Consider the following 20,807-nt stretch of genomic DNA (forward strand, 5'->3'; position numbering starts at 1 on the left):
AACTCAGTGAGATATTGTATTATAGTATTTTAAAATTCAATATTCTGTTTTTCCACAGACTTGCTATTGTTAACAACAGCTGACACAGGCATAAACATGTTGCTTCAAGAAGCTGAGCACCATGAAGTGAGAACAACTTGAAACATGAGGCAGCTTGAGGAACAAGGGACACACAATTTTTTTTTTTTTAAAGAAGACAAACATAGAGAAAAATATTTATTTTTGTATAACAGATGCTATATTTATATATTTATGTCTTTGTACATAGTACAGATTTTAGAATGTATATATAGGTTCTTTATATCAGAAGGTACACATATTTTGGTATGTTTGTCAGTCACCACCACATTATAATTTTCATGCTGTAAAAATTATCCTCATTTTAGATAGGAACAACCTGACACCTCAATGGCATATCTTTTTTGATCTGTTTAACTTAAAGTTTCACAGTAATAAGCTTCAGATTTCCCACTGGCAAGCATCTCTTAATGTTTGAAGTACAGCTAGTGGAAATTGTAATGCATGTAGAGCATTGTGATGATGAACAATAAGAATGGTTTAATGGACAGAGCATGGGGACAATTGACTTTTTAAAAACACTTTGCATCAAAAGTAATTATAGTATGTGAATGCCTTATATAGTAAAAATGCATATTTTATGCACAGAATGTTAAATCCGTACATTAAATTGCTTTATGGCATGTAGATGCTACTTTGAGGTGAAAACACATTCAAAAACAAACAGAAAAACCTTATGATTGTAACTTGTTCCAAATGCTCTCTCATTTAACAGTGGTGTGAATCTTGATGGTGCAGTGTTTACAGCTTTGTACATATGTTACTAAGAATTATCTATTTTAATCATTAACAAAAATATTAATGAATATATGCTAAGTATATGCATTCTGTGTGTAGTAATATTGACTATGAGAAAGAGCCCATATATTGTAGGTATTTATATTTTCGGTGACCTGGATGCGAAACATTCTTCAAATGAACATGCCTACCTGCAATATGCTAATTTTATATTCAAAACTGGTTTAATGTAGTCAGCTTGTATAGTGGTACTTTAAATGGTCTCTGATGGATTTTGCGTTTGGAGGCCTGCAGTTTTCCCCCATCAGTATTAGCTTCCTTCCACTGTAAACATTAAACATGAAGGAAAAGATCAATCTCCACATACTCTAGAAGTGTAGCTGCTTTGGTTACATGGATTAAGCACTATTGCCTGTTAATAAAGCTAAAGAAATCACAGGTCTTGTTATTCTCATTCTTTGTGCATCTAAGAAATGTTATGGCATTTGCTCACATAATGAGTTTTAAAATGTGGCTGATGTTCAATTTTAGAATGTTTTCCTAAAAGACTACTGGACTGCAACTTACTGCTCCATATTTGCATATTGGTCTGTTCAACATACTTGCCTTTGACATGCATGAAAACACAGTCTCACACACACACACCTTACCTTGCAATATACTGTAACCCAGCACACAGTTTTTCCAAATTATCGTTCCAGGTACCACCACAGGAGACATTGCAGGCTACACTGACTAAGAGAACTTAAAATAATAAATTAAATAAAGAATATAGCTGCAAGCAGAAATTACAGGGCCATGCACCAACATGGCAACCACTGCACAACCCAAAGATCTCACAGAGCAAGCACAGATCACACTGTCCCTGGATTGATTTGACCCCATAACTTACCATCCCACAGTTCAGTGTGCTATCCACTGCACCATACAACCTAAATATTGCAGCTAACAATGCAATGCACAGCTGTTACCATGATCAACTTTATATTCATGTAACTTTTCATCAAAGATGCAAATCAACATTTTGTGGTGCTAAAGCCCCACCTCCATTCAGTGAGCACAATACAAAAGTCTGTGAAACTACACACAATTCTAATGCATCACTTGCTCAGGTGGAGTTTGAACCAGGAATCATACATTTGACATTTCATGTCTCCAACCACTGGAGTATTTATCACCAAGAGGCACATACGATGCATAGAATTTTTTTTTTTACAGCCAAGCACAACGGTCAATTTGATCGACTTTGTATTCATGTAACTTTTCAACAGAGATCAAATTCAGAATTTGATTGTGGAACAGCCCAGCAACCATTAAGCTGATACAAAAACCACCAGAACTACAGAAGTTTTTACAGAATGACTTGTAGAGGTGGGGATTTCAACCCACACCCTTTAGAGCTATAAACTAGTGCTTTAACTACAGATAACATTGTGATCAATTAGCCTTACAAATGCATAGGCTAGCATGCTAACTTATTAGCATGCTAAGCTAATGTTGCCCAACATTTAACGTGCTAACCGATTAAGCTAAGCTATCATAGCACGTGGCATTGTAACAATTTAAAACTGACCATGTTCTTTTGAACTACAGGTGATGCTGTCTCCAAACATCTAAATTCTTTTAAAAGATATCACTCCCTAAACAAATCTGAAAACACTAAGACAAAGAAGAACAAGAAGCATACCTGCAAACAGAAATGATCTGTGATATGCCCTGCAACTATTCAGTAAACAAATATAAAAACCTCTAGTACAATATAACATCAACTCTAACACTGATCGAAGTGGGATTCAAACCCATTACACTTGAAACTAAAGTGTAGTTTACACGCTGAGCATACCAAGTTTAGTTGCTATAGGCCAAAGTGTTCCTGAGATACAGCCTCAAATCTGTATTCACGGCCACCTCGTTAACTATGATTAACTTTTCAAAGGTAAAAATAAAAATTTGTATTCATTCAATCTGTGTGTCTGTCTGGAGATTATTTTGAGACCTTGCTTAGCAGAATTGGGTAATGTTTGAAAAGAATAGTAGTGAAAAAACAATGAATGTCAATCCAAGATGGCGGCCAGAGTTTTAATGTAAGGGGATGTAAGGGAATCAGCAAAAAAATTGTGTCTAGGCCAAACGGTTAAAAAAATACATGCAAAAGAAAAGTGAATTTTTTACATGGTGGTGTAAAAATGGCTATAGGGTATGTCCTAGAGAGTGGTAATGATTCTAGTGGTCCACAGGTCTAGGGGGGCCCACAACACATTTTAGACTGTATTTTTTTATTATGAAAGGGGCCCAGAACAATATAGTCAGGGGCCCAGTATTCCCTGCAACGGCCCTTCCTAGGGAGCCCACAGGTGGTGTGGGTCTATTCATGACCACCACTATCAGTGTGCAGCACCTTCAGTGCTTGACCCCTAATTAGTGTGCATTCTGTCCTAAATATCAGTTTGTAATGTGAAAAACTGTTAAAGGTTAGCAGAGCGAAGCATTTGCTTTTAGAAAGGTATAGATTATAGATAATAGACACCAAGGAATGTTTTTGTTCAGCTATTTTGAGATAAACTAATGCCAAAACAATCTTTAAAAGGTACTGACATCTGGTGGATTTAACATGCTATAAAAAGCAATCTGAAAATTAGGCTTTTCAAAAATAAATAAATAAATAGTTAGACAGCTCCTCCAAAACACAATAACAGCCTAAACAAAATCCAGAAAGGGAGAACAATAACATTCCCAGATTTTTACATTAAAAACTTTAATAACTTTTCATTTTTACAAATATCTACAGACAATGTAATGTTTTTCATAAATAAGTAAAAGTTATTTTGGAATGTTTTCTGTGGGAGAAATTATGTAAAGTAAAACAATTTTAAACATTGGAAAAACAACTGATACTTTACAAAACAATTATATCTACTGTAGCATTAAATGCAGTTATATCCTTTTCAGCTGTGGCATTTTACACCTAGTTACTATTGTCGCTACAGAACAAAACAAGTTATAGACATATTCTTCCTATTAAACATTGAGAGCTGCTCTTATGATAAAAAAAACTGGAACAAGTTGTACATCATGTAGAACCATGATAGCCCCAAATATCTGCAGAAAACCAAAGCAAAGTAAACTGAAAAAAGGCTAACATACATCACATGCAACATTTTATTGATTTTTCCCCCATTCATTTTGAAGTGATCATAATATGGGAGCTGAGAACATTCCACTTCTGCTTCCAAAGGATTAAAAGCCTTTCCGCCATGACCATCTTCTATAAATCCTTTTAATCATCTATAAAAGGGGTAAGGGCATTTAAATTTGGTGGGAGAATAAATAGAGATTATTTTCTTAATGCTGTTGCTTTAAACAGCAGAGGTCCCATCATGTCCTAGGATATGACTGATGTTGTGGGCTGGGCGATTAGATTGTTTATTTGAGTCTGAGGAAGTAGTGTTAGCAAGCGACAATAAAGGGGACATTGGCATAGAGGAGCCATCCGGAGGCATTGCTGTGGCAATTTCAGGGAATAAAGAGGTCAGGTTGAAGTTAGGTAAATGAGGTGGGATGCCTGAGGAGTTTGCAATTGGCATTGGTGTTATATCTGTGAGAAGAGGGAAACTGGCCTGTGCAAAGCCCACAGGTCGAGGAGGAGAAAGAATAGAACCAAAGCGATTGTTCAATGGTGCACTGACACTCTTGTCAGTGCTTGGACTTGTAAACATCTGATTGGAAAAATACTGTAAAGGAATCTCACTTGGAAGGCTAGGATGAGCTGCAGGAGAATATGATGGGTAAAATGATGGTAGAGTGTTCTGAGGTTCCACAGGAAGAAGGGATGGGGTGCGAGAGGCACTGGGCTGCGTGACTGGTGGGATGAAAGATGCATTGGCATTAATGGGAGGTGGTGGGTTCATTCCTCCATCACCAATTAATGGAAAGCCAAAATTCTGGGTGAGATGTGGGTCTGACACCAAATTGTTGTCAATGCTGACCTGTGCACCTTCTGACATGAAACGCACAATGCTACTACGCCTAGATTCACTTCCTGTTTGTGTACGGCTAAGGAGCACTCCTCCACTTGATGGAAGAGGCAGAGAGCTTTCTGGTTCAAAAGGATTACCAGGTCTCAAGTTTCCAGACCGTGGTCGGTCTGCAGGACGGATCTTTGTGCTTTGTTGATCTGGTCCAATATGGTGGGTGCGCTGACTAACCGCTGATAGTGACCTGGTTGAGCCTTGCGTGCGTCCTGTCTCTGAACTGCTGTGTGGTGTCAGGGGATGGGGTGGGCCTGCTCTTACAGATAGACCATGCAAATTTCCACTCACCTGAGAAATATGGCCTTTGTTATTGTCCCCAAGACGTATGTTAGCCGCTTTCTGTGCAGGGTGCAAATTAGGACTAGAAGATTTAGCTTGAAGTTCTCCAGCAGAGGTCCCAGGAACACAGTTGTACTCCATACTCCCTGGGTTACAGCCCTGTGCTGCTCTCTGGTGCCCATTTTGCTCCGGAATATGTGGTGCCAAAAGACTTTGCATGAAGCTCTGGTGACATCCCTCTTGCTCTCTTGTCAATCCGGCTCCAATGTGCACACCTTGAGCAGCAGGATGTGGACCTGAATATGTCCCACGTGCACGCCCATCACCTATGGGTCCAGTACCCATTCTGAATCCAGCTTGTGACTGAGGACCTCTGTGCATTTGGGGTACAGACTTGCTGGACATGTCACCACTCCGAGACACTTGCACTTCATAGTTACTTAGTTGATGCCCACTAACCAGAGCCTTGAAAGGTCCACACTCTGGTATTCTATGTGTGTCTGTGGTATTAGCATGGTCTGGGGGGAGTCTACTCTGAGAATTATGAGCAATATTTCCTTTACCACATGACGAGTCTACATAGCCTCGTAATTCTGACTGGTCCTGTGGATTGTTTCGAGGTGCTTGCAGATGCACTCCCATACGTTGTTCACCAGAAGCAGTAGCGGGAGTCTTCCCTATAAGAGCCTCTGCTGAATAACTAGAGAGACGTTGGCGCTCCTGACGTGATGGAGTGCAAGCAAGATCTGAGGAACGAGAAACTGAATTGTTAGACTGGGATGTCAACTGCTGTTCCAATGAGCGAGACCCCATTAATCTTTGCATAGCTCCATGATCCTGACCAGGTGGACGCTCTGGCTGACCCAAGTGGTTGTTTTGATGTGCCCTCTGACCTGCCTGTTGGGCCTCACAATTTTTGTCCTGTCTAGCCCCAAAGTGCTGTTGTTGCTGAATCTGCTGTTGAAGATGCTGATGACGCGAGTGTGAATTCTGTGGTGCCATTTGCTGCTGCTGTTGGTGTGACTGCTGCTGCTGTTGAATCTGTTGTGCTTTTTGTTGCTGTGATTGCTGCTGCTGTTGATGGTGCTGCTGTTGTTGCTGCTGATGCTGATGCTGATGCTGTTGTTGATGTTGTGGTGGAGGCTGCTGTTGTTGTTGTTGATGTTGCTGCTGCACGCCACTCTTTTCCAAATGGTGTTGCTTCTGCAGACCAACAGTTGGTCCTGTCTGCCCACCACGTACAACTCTCTTTTTGTGCACATGCTGGTCTTGCAGAAGGTTCCTCTGTTGAATATTGTGGATCTGAGATTCTGGCTGTGTGAGGTGATGCTGAAGCTGGTAAAGGTGCCTTTGCTCTTGCTGTTGCTGATGTTTGAGGTAGAGGTTTCCACCTAAATTCTGCCCAGACTGTGGAGTGCTATGTTGTGCATGCCCTTGCTGTAGGTGCACCACACTTGGCTGAGTTTGTTCATGTGTTGGCACCTGGGAAGAGCAGTGCCCTTCAGTAGGTCGGAGAACAGTGCTCATGAAATTATTACCAGAAAACAGAGCTCCAACTCCAACAGAGTGATTCCTTGTCATAACTGTAGAACTACTTGAGGGCATCTGAGCAGCCATCATCTGGACCTGATCTGTAGCCTTCATATCTAATCTTGCAACATTCCCTGCTGGGCATGGCTTTGAACGCTTAATTGGAAGAATAAGGTCATCTTGGGCAGACCTTTTTGGCATATCCTTCTGATGACGTTCAACCATTCCAACACTGACATGAGTTTGCATCAGTGTATTCTTCAAAGGGGCATATTCATTGGGTTGAGTAGGGCCAGAACAGGTTGGGGGAAGTTGAGAGGAAGACTGAGACACCATAATGGAAGCTCCCCCGGATGACGGAGCAGAGACCTGCTGTGCAAGATTAGGTGATCCTGTATAAGTTTGGCTGGAGCTTGGTCTGATGAGGTTATTAACATTAAGGCTAGTGACAGTAGTAGGCTGCGACTGTGAGTAAGCTGTTGTCTGTGGAAGTCTGGTGCCAACAGTGTCACTGGCCAAAGGCTCAACTGGAGGACCTCGACCAGAGACCTGAGATGAAGTTTTTGACATGGGTAAATCAGCCTGCTTTGTCAGTTTAACCTGTTGGTTGGTCATGCTCTCCTTGTTAGAAGGGCTTGGCTGCATTTTTGGAAGGTCCCACCCTGTAACAGCAGTACTTTGGTTGTCAACACTGCAACCAGCAGCGGCCCTCTTGCCTGGGCTGTCCTGTTCAAATATGGCTCTCGCAGCCATAGCTAATATTTCCGCCTGCTCAGAAGTGAAAGTGAATGCGCCAAATGTACTTGCAGAGGCACTTATATTGTGGCCTGGAGGGAGCAATGATGCAACAGAAAAGCCTCTGCCACCTGAAACTCCTGCCAGAGGTGAATCAGTCTGCCTACTGGTTCCCAATGGAGGCTCAAATGAATCATTGTCCATTGTACACTCCTGCTGTGGAGAAACTATGTCTTTTTGAGCAAAGACACCTACTTCTGTCACACGTTTCTCTGTGGCACTTACACACTGTCCATCCTTGCCAGGTTGTGCGTTTAAACCTGACTCGGTCAGCTTGAAGTCTGAACACGTTCCATGGTTAGTGGCTGCCATGGATATATTAATTGCAGATGTTCGTTTTAAGGATTTAAAAGGGTCTGAAGCCTCTGGAAGCTGAATAGGTGGAGTTGACATAGTGGAGTTTGAGCAAGTAGTTGACGTTGAGGACACACTAAATGATGACTGAATTTGAGAAGAGGTAGTCAACTCTCCTCTTCTAGCAAACTTGCCTTGAATTTGTGAAATACTCTGACCTGGCATGATGGACACTGTTTGTTCACTCTCTATAGATCCAAACCGTCTACTCGGTGTGGATAAATCACTTGATACGGAGGGTTGGCAAAGTACAGAATTGTTTTGAGAAGAGCTTACTGTGGTCAGTGGAATGGAACTAGGTTTTGATTCTTTTGACCTGCCATCATTAATGGAGCACACCTTACTGGCAGTCACCTCATTTTGACTGGCAGTTTCAATAAAAAATGACACGCTGCATGAGGAGTTAACGTTACATTCTGTTGAGGTAACTGACAAAGTCGCAACAGTGTCCACAGTGCTACATTGTGAAGAGAGAGCAACACGATCAGCTAAACAACTAAGCTGGGGCCCAATATCTGGAGTATCTATGACTTTACTTAAGCGGTCACAATTTGAAGAAATAACTACACAACCTTGAGTAGAACTTACTGTTGAACTAACACTGCTAACTGTTGTATTGTTATGGAAGGGGACAACACTGATAGATTTTGCTTTGGTCTTTGAAATTTCTCCACAAGCCAAAGAGGGCTCGACAATAGATTCACTGCCATTTACTGAAGATGAGGCAGAACTGTCTGCTGATTTTTCACTGGAGGAACTGACACTAATGACCACAGAACTACTGGATGTAGAACTGACACTAATTGGGGTAGGTACACTCTGAGTTTTACTATCATGCCTCACCATATATTTACCTACAGAATTCAATGAATCAACATCTGTCGCTACAGTGGATAACTCAGAACATGCATCATTTGAAACCAACGCTTTACTTTTTGCAACAATTCTCTGCAAACTTCGCCCAAGTTTTGGTTCTTTTCGCTTAACCAATCTGGTTCTTCTGACTGAGGTTTGTCTGGATTGGTTTCCAGAGGTCACACTACCTTTCTTTGGCAGGATTTTAATTGCACTGCCAGCAGGAGTTGATGGTACAGGAACAGAGGTGGAAAAAATTGTTTCAGCACAAGTGCTGACATCTGAACCACACATTGGAGGAAGAGGTTGCACAGTAGTGTACGAAGGTGGAGTAATTGTGTATATTTGCACATTGCTTTTACTTGAGATCTTCGAAATATTCTGACTAAGACTAGTTAGAGCACCTAAACAATTCATGGCAACACTGCAGGTGGGTTCTTCACAGCTTGGCTGAAGGATTTGAGTCACACTTTGACTACATTGCTGAGAGTTCCCCTTATCTGGCGATTTTGCCGACTGCAAAACATAAACTTTTCCATTCACAGTGATAGTCTGAGGAGCTTGTGCTTGCAATTGTGTTAAGGGGCGCGGAAGAATGTGTACCAGTTGCTTTGTCCCAGCTGCCTGCATGTTAGTTGTACAGGTAGGGTGTGAATTGGTCATCTGACTTGATAAAGTCTGGGTTGGAGTTGAAACAATGGCAGTGTGATGGCTCTGTGATGCAGGTGTCAAAGCAGGTGCCTGAATTATGACAATGTGCTGGCAGGGTGTCTGACTAGTCATATCTTCTCTGAGAGCCTGCGGTGCTGTACATGAACTTCCCTGTTGTAGAATAACAACATGAGCATTATTTTGAGGAGAGGATGTCACAGCAACTGGAATTTCATCTGAATTCACTTGCAATACCTGCATTGTCTGTAACAATGGCAGTGGGGCAGCTTGAGGCTTAGGCACAAGAGCAGGTTGAGTTGGTGGATTTATGACTGGCTGATCTTGAGGCACCATACTGAGATGCAGTTGAGGCACAATGGCAGACTGGGCTTGGGGCAGTACTGTAGGTTGCAAATGAGGCTGAGATGGAATAGCAGCCTGAATCAGAGGTTTAGGTTCTATAGTGGGTATAGAGTTGGCCATCGGAGCGGAGTTAAGTTGAGGTTTTGGTAATAGTGCTGGTTGTGCCTGAACAGCTGATTGTGGATGGGTTAAATGGACTGGCTGTGGTTCAACAGATGGCTGTTGGACAACTACAGCTTGGGACACAATAGCTGGCACTGATAAAAGTGAAGACTGTTCAGCTACTGCTGTCTGAGGGCATGGAACAACTGCTGAAAATAGCGGAGGAGGTCTAGGCCTAGCTGGCTGAATAGGAATATATGTTTGGGTTGGTGATTGCAGAACCTGTGGTTGTAATTGGAGAGAAACAGACTCCTCAAGTTGTTTTGTCCCCACTGAACATAAAGAGAGGTGCTGAGGATTCGGTTTAATGCTAGCACCATCTGTAACCAATGCCTGGGAGACAGGGTGCACTGTATTTCCAGCCAGTTGTAGTGTTGTCCATGTAGTCTGAGTGCTGCTAGTTGCACTGGTTCTAAGAATGCTAGAGTTTGCTGGTAATATGGGGCATACAGATGGAATTTCAGAATTTTGTGGGAGTACAGTGGAGGCAGCAGCACGAACCACTGAGTTACTGATCACAACTTGAGGCAGTGAGGATAGGCTTAGCATAGGCTTAAGTCTGAGAGGCATAGCTGGACTGGTTGCAGAAGTGAGACTGGGGGTTGGGTTATCTGGTTGAAGTTGTGGTGGGAGCGGTGTGTTGACCACAGGCTGGGGACATAAACCTTGAAGAGTAAGATAATTCATAGGAGGGTTCAATCTTGGAGTAATCGGTGCCAAAGGAGAATATTGTTCCACTACTGTAAGACATGGCTTGGACACAGCAGGAATAAGAGTTGCTACAGGTATGTTGGCAGATGCAGAGGAGACTATAACTTTGTTTAATGGTGCTGCATTTGTAATACTAAGAGTCTGGCCTGTGCCCAGTGAAATATCACATGATGGTTGGACCGTTACAGCATTTGCAGGCTGTTTATCAAGGTGAGAAACTGGACTTGGTGGAATGGAAACTTCACTTGTGGGACAGGAAGTGTTCCTATTGGAGTACACAATTATTCCCTTTGAAATCAAATGAGTCGGAGTTACTTTGGCAACTTTTGCACAGCGCTGCTTCCCCTTCCAGTGTATAGTGGGGTCATCCAGGAAATTGATGCCATTAGCTTTGAGGAGCTCAATGTAATGAGCACTTTCCTTGCGTAGGTCCTCCAGCTGGTGCCGTAATCGCTCTATCTCCTCTGCTGCAATGACACAGTTCACAGACTTACTTCAAAATGGATGACAGCACATAAGCTTACAAAAATGCATGTCAGGGATTTTATTCAATACCTATACTAATGAGAATATATTCCCAACAGGAATTAGGGCTGGGCGATATATCAAATATTCACAATATAATTGCGATGATTTTGCTGAAGATTTGAGAGCGGTTCACATGCATTGTAAAGTATGTGGGTATATGCATTTGCACAATTTCAAGAATTAGTAACCACTAAAAGCTATAATACAAATCTACAAACATAGCATAGTATAAGAGAAAAGGAGGAGATATTGGTGTATCACAAGATTCAAACATTTGTAACTGTCACACATTTAGTGAAAACTGTGAGAAAAATGCCTTCATTATTTTTAAATATATTTTTATTTAATGCCTTTAAACTGTTGAATATACTTGGCTACAATGCCTGTTTGGATCAAATGATAGTTCTTCTAATAATTTTGGTTTTTTTAAAGTTACTTTTGCCATGCATAATTAGAGATATATACTGAATATTGTCAACAGACAATATATCGAGATATGATATTTGTAGCCATATTGCCCAGCCCAAATAAGAATAAATACATTTAAAAGAATACTTTATCAAAACATTCTGTCATAATTTACTTCCCCGCATATCATTTCAAACCCGTATGACTTTCTTCTTTCTACAAAGGAGCTCTTTTACTAAATATCCCAGTCCCTCTTTTCAATACAATGGCAGTTGATAGTTCCGTAATTCAAATTTTGTTTTAAAAAAAGGACCCTAAACTATTATACAAGTAGTCCATGAACTTATGAAGGTAAAGGATAGGTTTTGGTGAGAAACATCACAAAATGTAACACTGTCCTAACCAGGAGGAACACCACAACAACTGATAAAAGGTATCTTTTCCATGTAAATCAGAGTTTTTGTCCTTACCAGTGACACGCGACAGGGCATTCTATCTTTGAATTGGTTTCTATTTCTATGTTTTGCATAAGAAAGTTAAGTTTGAAAAGACATAATTTACATTTTCCTTGATGGGTGAACCATTCCTTTAATGCACCCAGTAAAGTTGTTCAGTTACCCACTGTAATGATGACTCACCTTGGCCTTTTTCACCCCCATTAAGCAGCATTTCATCATTTTGTCGTTTTAGCTCAGTGATGTAATGAAAAGCCTCTTCCAGAATCATATTTTTACTCTATAAGCAGAAGCAAGACATCACCCATTTAGAACTTTGTAGGTACATGAATAAAACAGCACCTTTAAAAGCATGCTTAATTTTTTACTTTATTAAGTGTGCATTACCTGTTTCAAGGCCTGAGAGCAAGGCAAAAGCTCTCCAATCCGATTGATGCCAGCATTGATTTTCTCTTTACGGTGCCTTTCCACTGACGGATGAGGGAAATGGGGAATAAGATATAACGGTGATTAAAATAGGACTGCACCATTATAGAAAAAAATCATAATTGTGGATTATTTCCCTTGATAATGTCATTGCGATTTGAATTTACTTTAATAAACTTCTTTTGTGCTCCATGTATACCATATATGTATGCCATATTCTTAATGCAGACCACACATATAACACAAGCTGATAACTTTGTCCCTGAATTAATTTGTTGTTTTAAACCAGAGTAATTTAATACTTCAAATCAACTTTACACTGGCCCTTTTAACAAAAAATCTTTAATTTTGAGACATGTCTGTGAAGCGTTGCAAGGCTTAAAAATACTGTAATTGTCACTTTTTACTCTAGTTGTAAAAGCAATCTTGATTATTTATTTGATTATGGAGCAGCCCTAATTGAAAATACAAATCAGATCAAAAACAGTTAGTTACATTACTCTGTTCCATAATACTTTCTCACCTGCATTATGAATCTCCTTGTTTTTCTTCCGCCTAACATTTCACAGAAAAATAAACAGTAAATAACTTGAGCTCACAAGTGAATGAACCATAGACACACAAATAAACATCGGCACACTTCTTAACTAGCCATTTAAACCCACACTGCATTCTTGTACAAAGTTGCTGAATTGACAAAAATTTTAAGCAGGGATTGATCAGTACCGTGGCAGTTTTGGGTTATTTGTCTGACTCTGTACTATCTCCGGCATCCTGGCACACTCTTACAGCCTGTTAAAACAACAAAAAAATTAATCTTATAGTATATATGAGGGTACTATGTTGAGGCTTGGGGACAAACGAAGCATTACCTTCAGCATTAAGTATGCAGTTATCATATGTGTGAGCTCAGTAATGTTGGAGACCACAGATCCAGGCACCTCTATGCTTAATGAAAAACTGCAGGAAAGAGAGGACACAAAACACATTAAAATATGCAAGCTAACAAAAATGCCTGTGATTTAATGGTAGATCAATTAAATGGAAATTTTGGCCAACATCAGGACTGCCCAATAGTATCTGGTTTCATTAACCCGGTTGTCCTGGGCTAAACAATAAGGATTGGATGAGAGTTTCAGGCCAACTAGTGGAACGATCACTTGCCCAACCAGGCCAGTGCTGCATTGACACTGCAACTTACACTTGTTGAAGATGTACAATCTTGTACATGTGAGTTTATACCTTGAAAACGTTTATGTACTGAATATTATTGCTAACTCTGCAGATTTAAACTTGTCACAAAAGTAAATATAACGATCTTGCAAACAGAGTTTTTGTTGAAATTGTGAGTGACTTGTGTGTTTATAAATTTAACATGGAGTTGGAATAGGCATTCTGTATAAATTTGTAGTCGAGTACTCAAAACACAATAACCAAGAATCAATTAAAATTTTTAATTTAAATTCAACCTGTTTTTCTGATGAAAAAATTAGCACTATGCATAAACATCATCTAGATTCAAAAATGAAAAAAAAAAAAAAATAATTATATACAGTGAGGAAAATAAGTATTTGAACACCCTGCTATTTTGCAAGTTCTCCCACTTAGAAATCATGGAGGGGTATGAAACTGTCATCGTAGGTGCATGTCCACTGTGAGAGACATAATCTAAAAAAAAAAATCCAGAAATCACAATGTATGATTTTTTAACTATTTATTTGTATGATACAGCTGCAAATAAGTATTTGAACACCTGAGAAAATCAATGTTAATATTTGGTACAGTAGCCTTTGTTTGCAATTACAGAGGTCAAACGTTTCCTGTAGTTTTTCACCAGGTTTGCACACACTGCAGGAGGGATTTTGGCCCACTCCTCCACACAGATCTTCTCTAGATCAGTCAGGTTTCTGGGCTGTCGCTGAGAAACACGGAGTTTGAGCTCCCTCCAAAGATTCTCTATTGGGTTTAGGTCTGGAGACTGGCTAGGCCACGCCAGAACCTTGATATGCTTCTTACAGAGCCACTCCTTGGTTATCCTGGCTGTGTGCTTCAGGTCATTGTCATGTTGGAAGACCCAGCCTCGACCCATCTTCAATGCTCTAACTGAGGGAAGGAGGTTGTTCCCCAAAATCTCGCAATAAATGGCCCCAGTCATCCTCTCCTTAATACAGTGCAGTCAGCCCTGTCCCATGTGCAGAAAAACACCCCCAAAGCATGATGCTACCACCCCCATGCTTCACAATAGGGATGGTGTTCTTGGGATGGTACTCATCATTCTTCTTCCTCCAAACACGGTTAGTGGAATTATGACCAAAAAGTTCTATTTTGGTCTCATCTGACCACATGACTTTCTCCCATGACTCCTCTGGATCATCCAAATGGTCATTGGCAAACTTAAGACGGGCCTTGACGTGCTGGTTTAAGCAGAGGAACCTTCCGTGCCATGCATGATTTCAAACCATGACGTCTTAGTGTATTACCAACAGTAACCTTGGAAACGGTGGTCCCAGCTCTTTTCAGGTCATTGACCAGCTCCTCCCGTGTAGTTCTGGGCTGATTTCTCACCTTTCTTAGGATCATTGAGACCCCACGAGGTGAGATCTTGCATGGAGCCCCAGTCCGAGGGAGATTGACTGTCATGTTTAGCTTCTTCCATTTTCAAATGATTGCTCCAACAGTGGACCTTTTTTCACCAAGCTGCTTGGCAATTTCCCCGTAGCCCTTTCCAGCCTCGTGGAGGTGTACAATTTTGTCTCTAGTGTCTTTGGACAGCTCTTTGGTCTTGGCCATGTTAGTAGTTGGATTCTTACTGATTGTATGGGGTGGACAGGTGTCTTTATGCAGCTAACGACCTCAAACAGGTGCATCTAATTTAGGATAATAAATGGAGTGGAGGTGGACATTTTAAAGGCAGACTAACAGGTCTTTGAGGGTCAGAATTCTAGCTGATAGACAGGTGTTCAAATACTTATTTGCAGCTGTATCATACATTGTGATTTCTGGATTTTTTTTTTATATTATGTCTCTCACAGTGGACATGCACCTACGATGGCAATTTCAGACCCCTCCATGATTTCCAAGTGGGAGAACTTGCAAAATAGCAGGGTGTTCAAATACTTATTTTCCTCACTGTATATATATTTGCACTTACACACTGAAACGACCATTTCAAATCTTTTGAAGTGATACAATCACTTTAAACAATTACATTTTTGGGTGAACTATTACTTTAGCAATGTCATGTATGGACAATGCCAACCAATACATTGAGTTGTAATGGCAAGATTTAGGTGAGAGCAGCAGTTTCATTGTTGCCCACAGAAGACACAAAGGAAAATCAAATTACAATGTTTGAGTAGTGTTTTTTACTAGTCAAATATTTAAAAGCTGAATGAGAACTCGATTACTTGCGCACAACCTTAATTTTAAACAAAAACTTTTGCCATTGATGTCAAAGCCCCAAATTCAGGAGTTATTCCTCCAGTCTACTGTGAAAATACTATAATCCTACAATACCTATAATCTAATTTGCGACTCAAGAAACTTCACATTATTAGAACAGTTAAAAAATATTGGACTATTTATTAATGTTTGAACATCTCAATACAGTATCTTTTTTCAGTTGCTAAAGTATTGTGTACACTTGCATTTCCAAAGTCTCTTTAACACTTACAAGTCACATTTTGTTTTGAAAAATTCCCAAAAAGAAACAAATTTCTCTAAATAAAAATAAGTCAAGTCAAATTTATTTGTATAGATCTTTTCACAACTATTGTTGTTTCAAAGGAGCGGTCCATGAAATTATATCTATAACAGAAAATAAATAAATATAATACCAATATTAGTTATTTATGTTTAGAACTATTAATAATAATAAAGTTTTATTTATATAGCGCAGCTCAAGGACACTTCACACACCATATACATTTAACAGGACAAAGTACATTAATATACATTTCAACAGAAGTTACAATCTCAATTACAAAGGGGGAAATAAAACAACAATCAATAATAGATGGATAATGCGCTGAGAAAAGATGTGTTTTAAGATGAGATTTAAAGATGGAAATAGATTTAATACGGCATGAGACAGACAGCCAGTGAAGACTAGACAAGATAGGAGTAATGTGTGCAGAAAACGAGGTGTTAATATGAACTCTAGCTGGAGAGTTTTGTATGTATTGTAATCAGGCAATAGTTTTAGCTGGTAGGCCAGTAAAGAGGCGTGATGATTTGAAAGCATGAACTAGTGATTCTGCATCCTTAAAACTGAGAATGGGGCGAAGTTGTGCAATGTGACGAAGATGGAAGAAAATGGTTTTAGTGATGGTTCTAATGTGGGGTTCAAAAGTGATTCCCAGATTCTTAATGGTTTTTGATGGTTTGGTCAGATTTGACTAAAATGTCAATATATAAGTGTTTGTGGCCCAGAAATTATGATCTCAGTTTTGTCAGCATTGAATGAGGAAATTACTTTTTAACCAAATGTTTATATTGAATACAGGCAGTTAATGAGCTGATGGCATGTGTTTCATCAAAACGTGCAGATGTATAAATTTGGGTGTCATCAGCATAGCAGTGATAACTGAGACCATGACGACGGATGACCTGACCTAGTGGGAGAACATAATTATGAACAGTAGTGGACCTAGTACAGAACCCTGGGGGATACCCTGAGTGAGAGGAGAAGTAGGGGATTTGTTTTTCTAAATAGAGAAATACTGTCTGTTAGTGAGGTAGGAAGAAAACCAAGAGAGCGCAGTGCCAGTAATACCAATATCTGAAAGTCAGGAAAGGAGTGTTTTGTGGCATACAGTGTCAAAAGCAGAGCTCAGGTCAAGCAAGATCAGAATAGTGAGAAATCCAGAGTCAGCAGAGAGGAGGAGATCATAAATAACCTTCAAGAGAGCAGTTTCAGTCCTGTGGAATAGGCAAAAACCAGATTGGAAAGGGTCAGAGATTATTAGCTGCAAGATGTGATTGTAACTGGGAGGCTACAACTTTTTCCAGAAGTTTAGATATAAAGGCAGGTTAGAAATAGGACGATAGTTGCAGAGGGAAGGTGGGGATCTTTAAGGACTGGTGTAAAAGCAACAATTTTAACATCAGTTGGAACAATGGCAGATGCAAGTGATGTGTTTATCATATGTGAAATAGGTGCTGAAATGACTGACTCAGTGTTAAAAAGGGAGGTTGAGGCATGGTCAAACTGACAGGATGATGAGTTGGAATGTAAAATTAAATCACTGACTGATGATGGGCTAGTGGGAGTGAAGGAGGAGAAAGGGTGGATAGGGTGTTCAGACAGACATTTGTGCAGAGGATCTTCAGAAATGGTTGGTAAATGGAAACAATTATCATGAAAGAAGTGCAGAAATGAGTCAAAGTTCATCAGAGCTGTGTCCAGAGTCCTGAGCCGGTGGGTGAATTAGCTTGTTCGCCATAGCAAAGAGGTCTCTAGGTCTACAACTTGCTTTTTGGATGATAGAGGAAAAGTACATTGAACGTGCAGTGTTGAGTGCTGCTCTGTTCTTCAGCTGATGTTCTGTAAGAGACAATGAATGAACAGTGAGGCCAGTTTTTTTTACAGTCGTTCAAGACGACGACCCACTCTCTTTAATGCCTGCAGTTCAGGAGTAAACCAAGAAAATTAGCGAGAAGAGGGCACCAGCTTTGTTTTGATGGGGGCATGCTCCTCAAGAGAAGCTGAGTAATAATTTGAGAAGGTGTTTGAAGGACAGGACAGTTTCAAAGAGTCAGAAGGTAAGGGTCCACAGTCAGAGGTGGAGAATGATGAGGGGTCGACTGCTTTTAGGTTGTAATAAGATAATGCAGTTTTCTTGTATGACTTACAGTGAGGAAAATTAAAATTGTTGCGTGTCAATGATTAAAACTATTTTATATTAACTATAAGTTTTAGTGTTAAAGTTCTTAAAGTCATCTGAATTAACGGAGGAAATACATGTAGATGCATTGTCCTTTGATTTTGACTGATGAAGGGTTTTGTTAGTGGTTAATTAATTTTCTATATAGTTTAAGAGTGTTGTCCCTCCTTTGACCAAGTTGATATAGGTGTCATTCAGTGAGGATCATAGCTGTCCAGCTGGAAGCTTATGGCAGGTCATTTTGTTGAACTTCATCCTGAACCCATGATTATGGCAGTGGCTCATGAAGAATCCCATGTCTTTGAGTTTGCATCAATTCATTCACTATGAAGTCTGTCTTAGTAGACGGACTCATCTTTTAAGAGATCCAGGCTATTTAATACACTACTGGCTTGAAAGATGCACTTAAACTGGATCCAACCAGGATAGAGATGGAAGTGGATGGCCCAGATTCACAAAACAAGACGACATGTACATCAGAGTCTATAGTTAAAGAAACAAGACTCCTCACAGGTCCTAAACTGGAAGCTTCAGTTAACATAACATGCCAAACACCAGTTTCATCTAGAATAGTGAAGAGAAGACTCTTAGATGTTGGTCTTTTAGACAAAATCTTAAAATAAAATGACACATCTGAAACTGCCATATAAAAAGAAAAGGGTAAAATGGGCAAAAGAGCATTAAGACTGCATGGTAAATTATTAGAAATGAGTGTCATGAATGAGTGTTTGATGTGTTGAGATGTTGTTAGAAAAGTTTGATCGTAAAGTCTATAAGATGTGTTCTACAAACAAGTTACATCTTTGGAAAGTGCTACAGAGAGCACAGAATGAAACATCTGAATATCTTAATAAACTGACTGCTAGAATGCCTGAGATGTAATTGCTGCAAGTGCAAGACTTGTGGATGAACAAAGTCTGAAGAACAGAGCTTTTTGCAGCAACAGTCATCCGATACATTATGCACACAAACTAATAATTATTATACACGTAAATGATGTACAGTAGAAGTCAGAAGTTTACATACACTTATGTTGAAGTTATTAAAACTTTGTATCACTCCACTGATTTATTATTAGCAAACTATAGTTTTGGCAAGTCGTTTAGGACATCATCTTTGTGCATGACACGTGTCATTTTCCCAACAACTGTTTACAGGCACTTTTTCACTTTAAATTGACAATATTACAATTCCAGTGGGTCCGAAGTTTACATACACGAAGTTAACTGTGCCTTTAAGCAGCTTGGAAAATTCCAGAAAATTATGACAATTAGACAGGAGGTGTAATGAATTGGAGGTGCACCTGTGGATGTATTTTAAGGCCTACCTTTAAACTAAGTGTCTCTTTGCTTGACAAGAACATCTCTTTGCAACATCTCAAGACATCAGCCAGGAAATTAAAGCTCGATCACAAATGGACAACGACCCTCCAAAGCATACCTCCAAAGTTGTGGCAAAATGGCTTAAGGATAACAAAGTGAAGGTATTGTAGTGGCCATCACAAAGCCCTGACCCCAATCTGACAGAAAATTAATAACATAATTATTAAGATAAAATGCACTGGAGAAAGTGAACTTTCTCGGCACTGAGTGTTTAATAAACTCGAAGGTCCTCAAAGCAGTGAAGAATCAAGCAGTACGCTCAAAGGTTAGCAAAACACAGCACATATAGCAAATTAATAGTACTATACACAAAAAACAAAAACAGATCATACCCCCATTTAAAGAAAAAGCTTATGTCATAATCTTAAATGTCAAAGGCGCTACAAGAAGTAAAGCCTTAGTTTGACTAGCCAGTAACCAGTACATGTGAAGCTCCATAACACTGGACTGGCTAGCTGGCGTAGCTTGTTAGCTTTGAACTTGGACTAAAACTAACGGTGTTGTTCTGAGTGGAGTAATTAAACATAACAAAGAGTGAGGCGGACATAATGAACTGCACATAAAGCAGTGAAACTCATGGTGTGGCTGATTTTTATATGCTCTTAAGGTGCAATGGTGGCTTTATTTGTTAAGTGACAGTGAGCTAACACGACAGCTAACAACTCTTGTCTAGTTTTCGATTATAATAACTAATTGTATCACTACCATCTTTCTCACGACGTTTCAGTAAAACTGTCAAATACGTAGGACCTACCGATTGCTTGTCCATCCTCTGGACTGACGATAAGTCCTTCTAAACTTTGTTGATCCTAAGCAATTTACTCCATCTGTGACCTAGCATACAACTGCCAGTCACAAAACAATGAGGCGGGATCTTCGTTTCGACCAATAGTAGTGAAGGCGAAAAAGACTCCAACCAGTCAGATCACGAGCTTGTGTTGGAGGGGCCGTCAATGTTGGTGAGGTAATCAAAAAAAAGCACATAACACAGGAGAAGCATTGGGCCGTTCACACCGAAAGCGTTTTTGCGTCCTTCCGCTGTGTTTTTCAATTGTTTACCTATGTAACATGCGCTAGACTTATGTCTTTGACCGTTACGCCATGTTTTTAAGACGCTGTGTCGAGTTGGAAGCGAACTTAAACTATTAAAAACGCTTTCCGAAATGCTGCGCGTAG

General features: G+C 39.9%; 2 protein-coding genes across 2 annotated transcripts in view; one reads left to right on the forward strand and one right to left on the reverse strand.

Annotated features, from left to right (window-relative positions):
* The window catches only part of LOC127634327 (brother of CDO-like), a 43,392-nt gene extending 42,144 nt beyond the window's left edge, over positions 1–1,248 (forward strand). The window contains exon 19 of the mRNA XM_052113828.1: positions 59–1,248. Within this exon, the coding sequence (XP_051969788.1) occupies positions 59–141 (83 nt within the window). The 3' untranslated portion in view covers positions 142–1,248. The remainder of the gene's footprint in view (positions 1–58) is intronic.
* A 2,357-nt stretch (positions 1,249–3,605) lies between these two features.
* On the reverse strand, positions 3,606–20,715 carry LOC127634405 (basic helix-loop-helix domain-containing protein USF3-like). Its single transcript, XM_052113942.1, has 7 exons — positions 20,386–20,715; positions 13,237–13,324; positions 13,091–13,156; positions 12,888–12,919; positions 12,326–12,408; positions 12,122–12,218; positions 3,606–11,014 (listed from the first exon to the last, which is right to left on the reverse strand). The coding sequence occupies exons 3-7, from the start codon at positions 13,135–13,137 to the stop codon at positions 4,173–4,175; spliced, it is 7,101 nt and encodes a 2,366-aa protein (XP_051969902.1). The 5' UTR covers positions 13,138–13,156; positions 13,237–13,324; positions 20,386–20,715; the 3' UTR covers positions 3,606–4,172.
* Positions 20,716–20,807: the final 92 nt, after the last annotated feature.

Source organism: Xyrauchen texanus, chromosome 41, assembly GCF_025860055.1.
Source record: "Xyrauchen texanus isolate HMW12.3.18 chromosome 41, RBS_HiC_50CHRs, whole genome shotgun sequence".
NCBI classification, from domain to species: domain Eukaryota; kingdom Metazoa; phylum Chordata; class Actinopteri; order Cypriniformes; family Catostomidae; genus Xyrauchen; species Xyrauchen texanus.

Excerpts from the sequence above, each read along its gene's own strand:
- LOC127634405 (XM_052113942.1), bottom strand. The coding sequence starts at position 13,137 with ATGCCGGAGATAGTACAGAGTCAGACAAATAACCCAAAACTGCCACG. Across the intron at positions 12,409-12,887 it reads CAAGGAGATTCATAATGCAG|TGGAAAGGCACCGTAAAGAG; the intron begins GTGAGAAAGTAT and ends CTCATCCGTCAG. Across the intron at positions 12,219-12,325 it reads GCTCTCAGGCCTTGAAACAG|AGTAAAAATATGATTCTGGA; the intron begins GTAATGCACACT and ends TTCTGCTTATAG.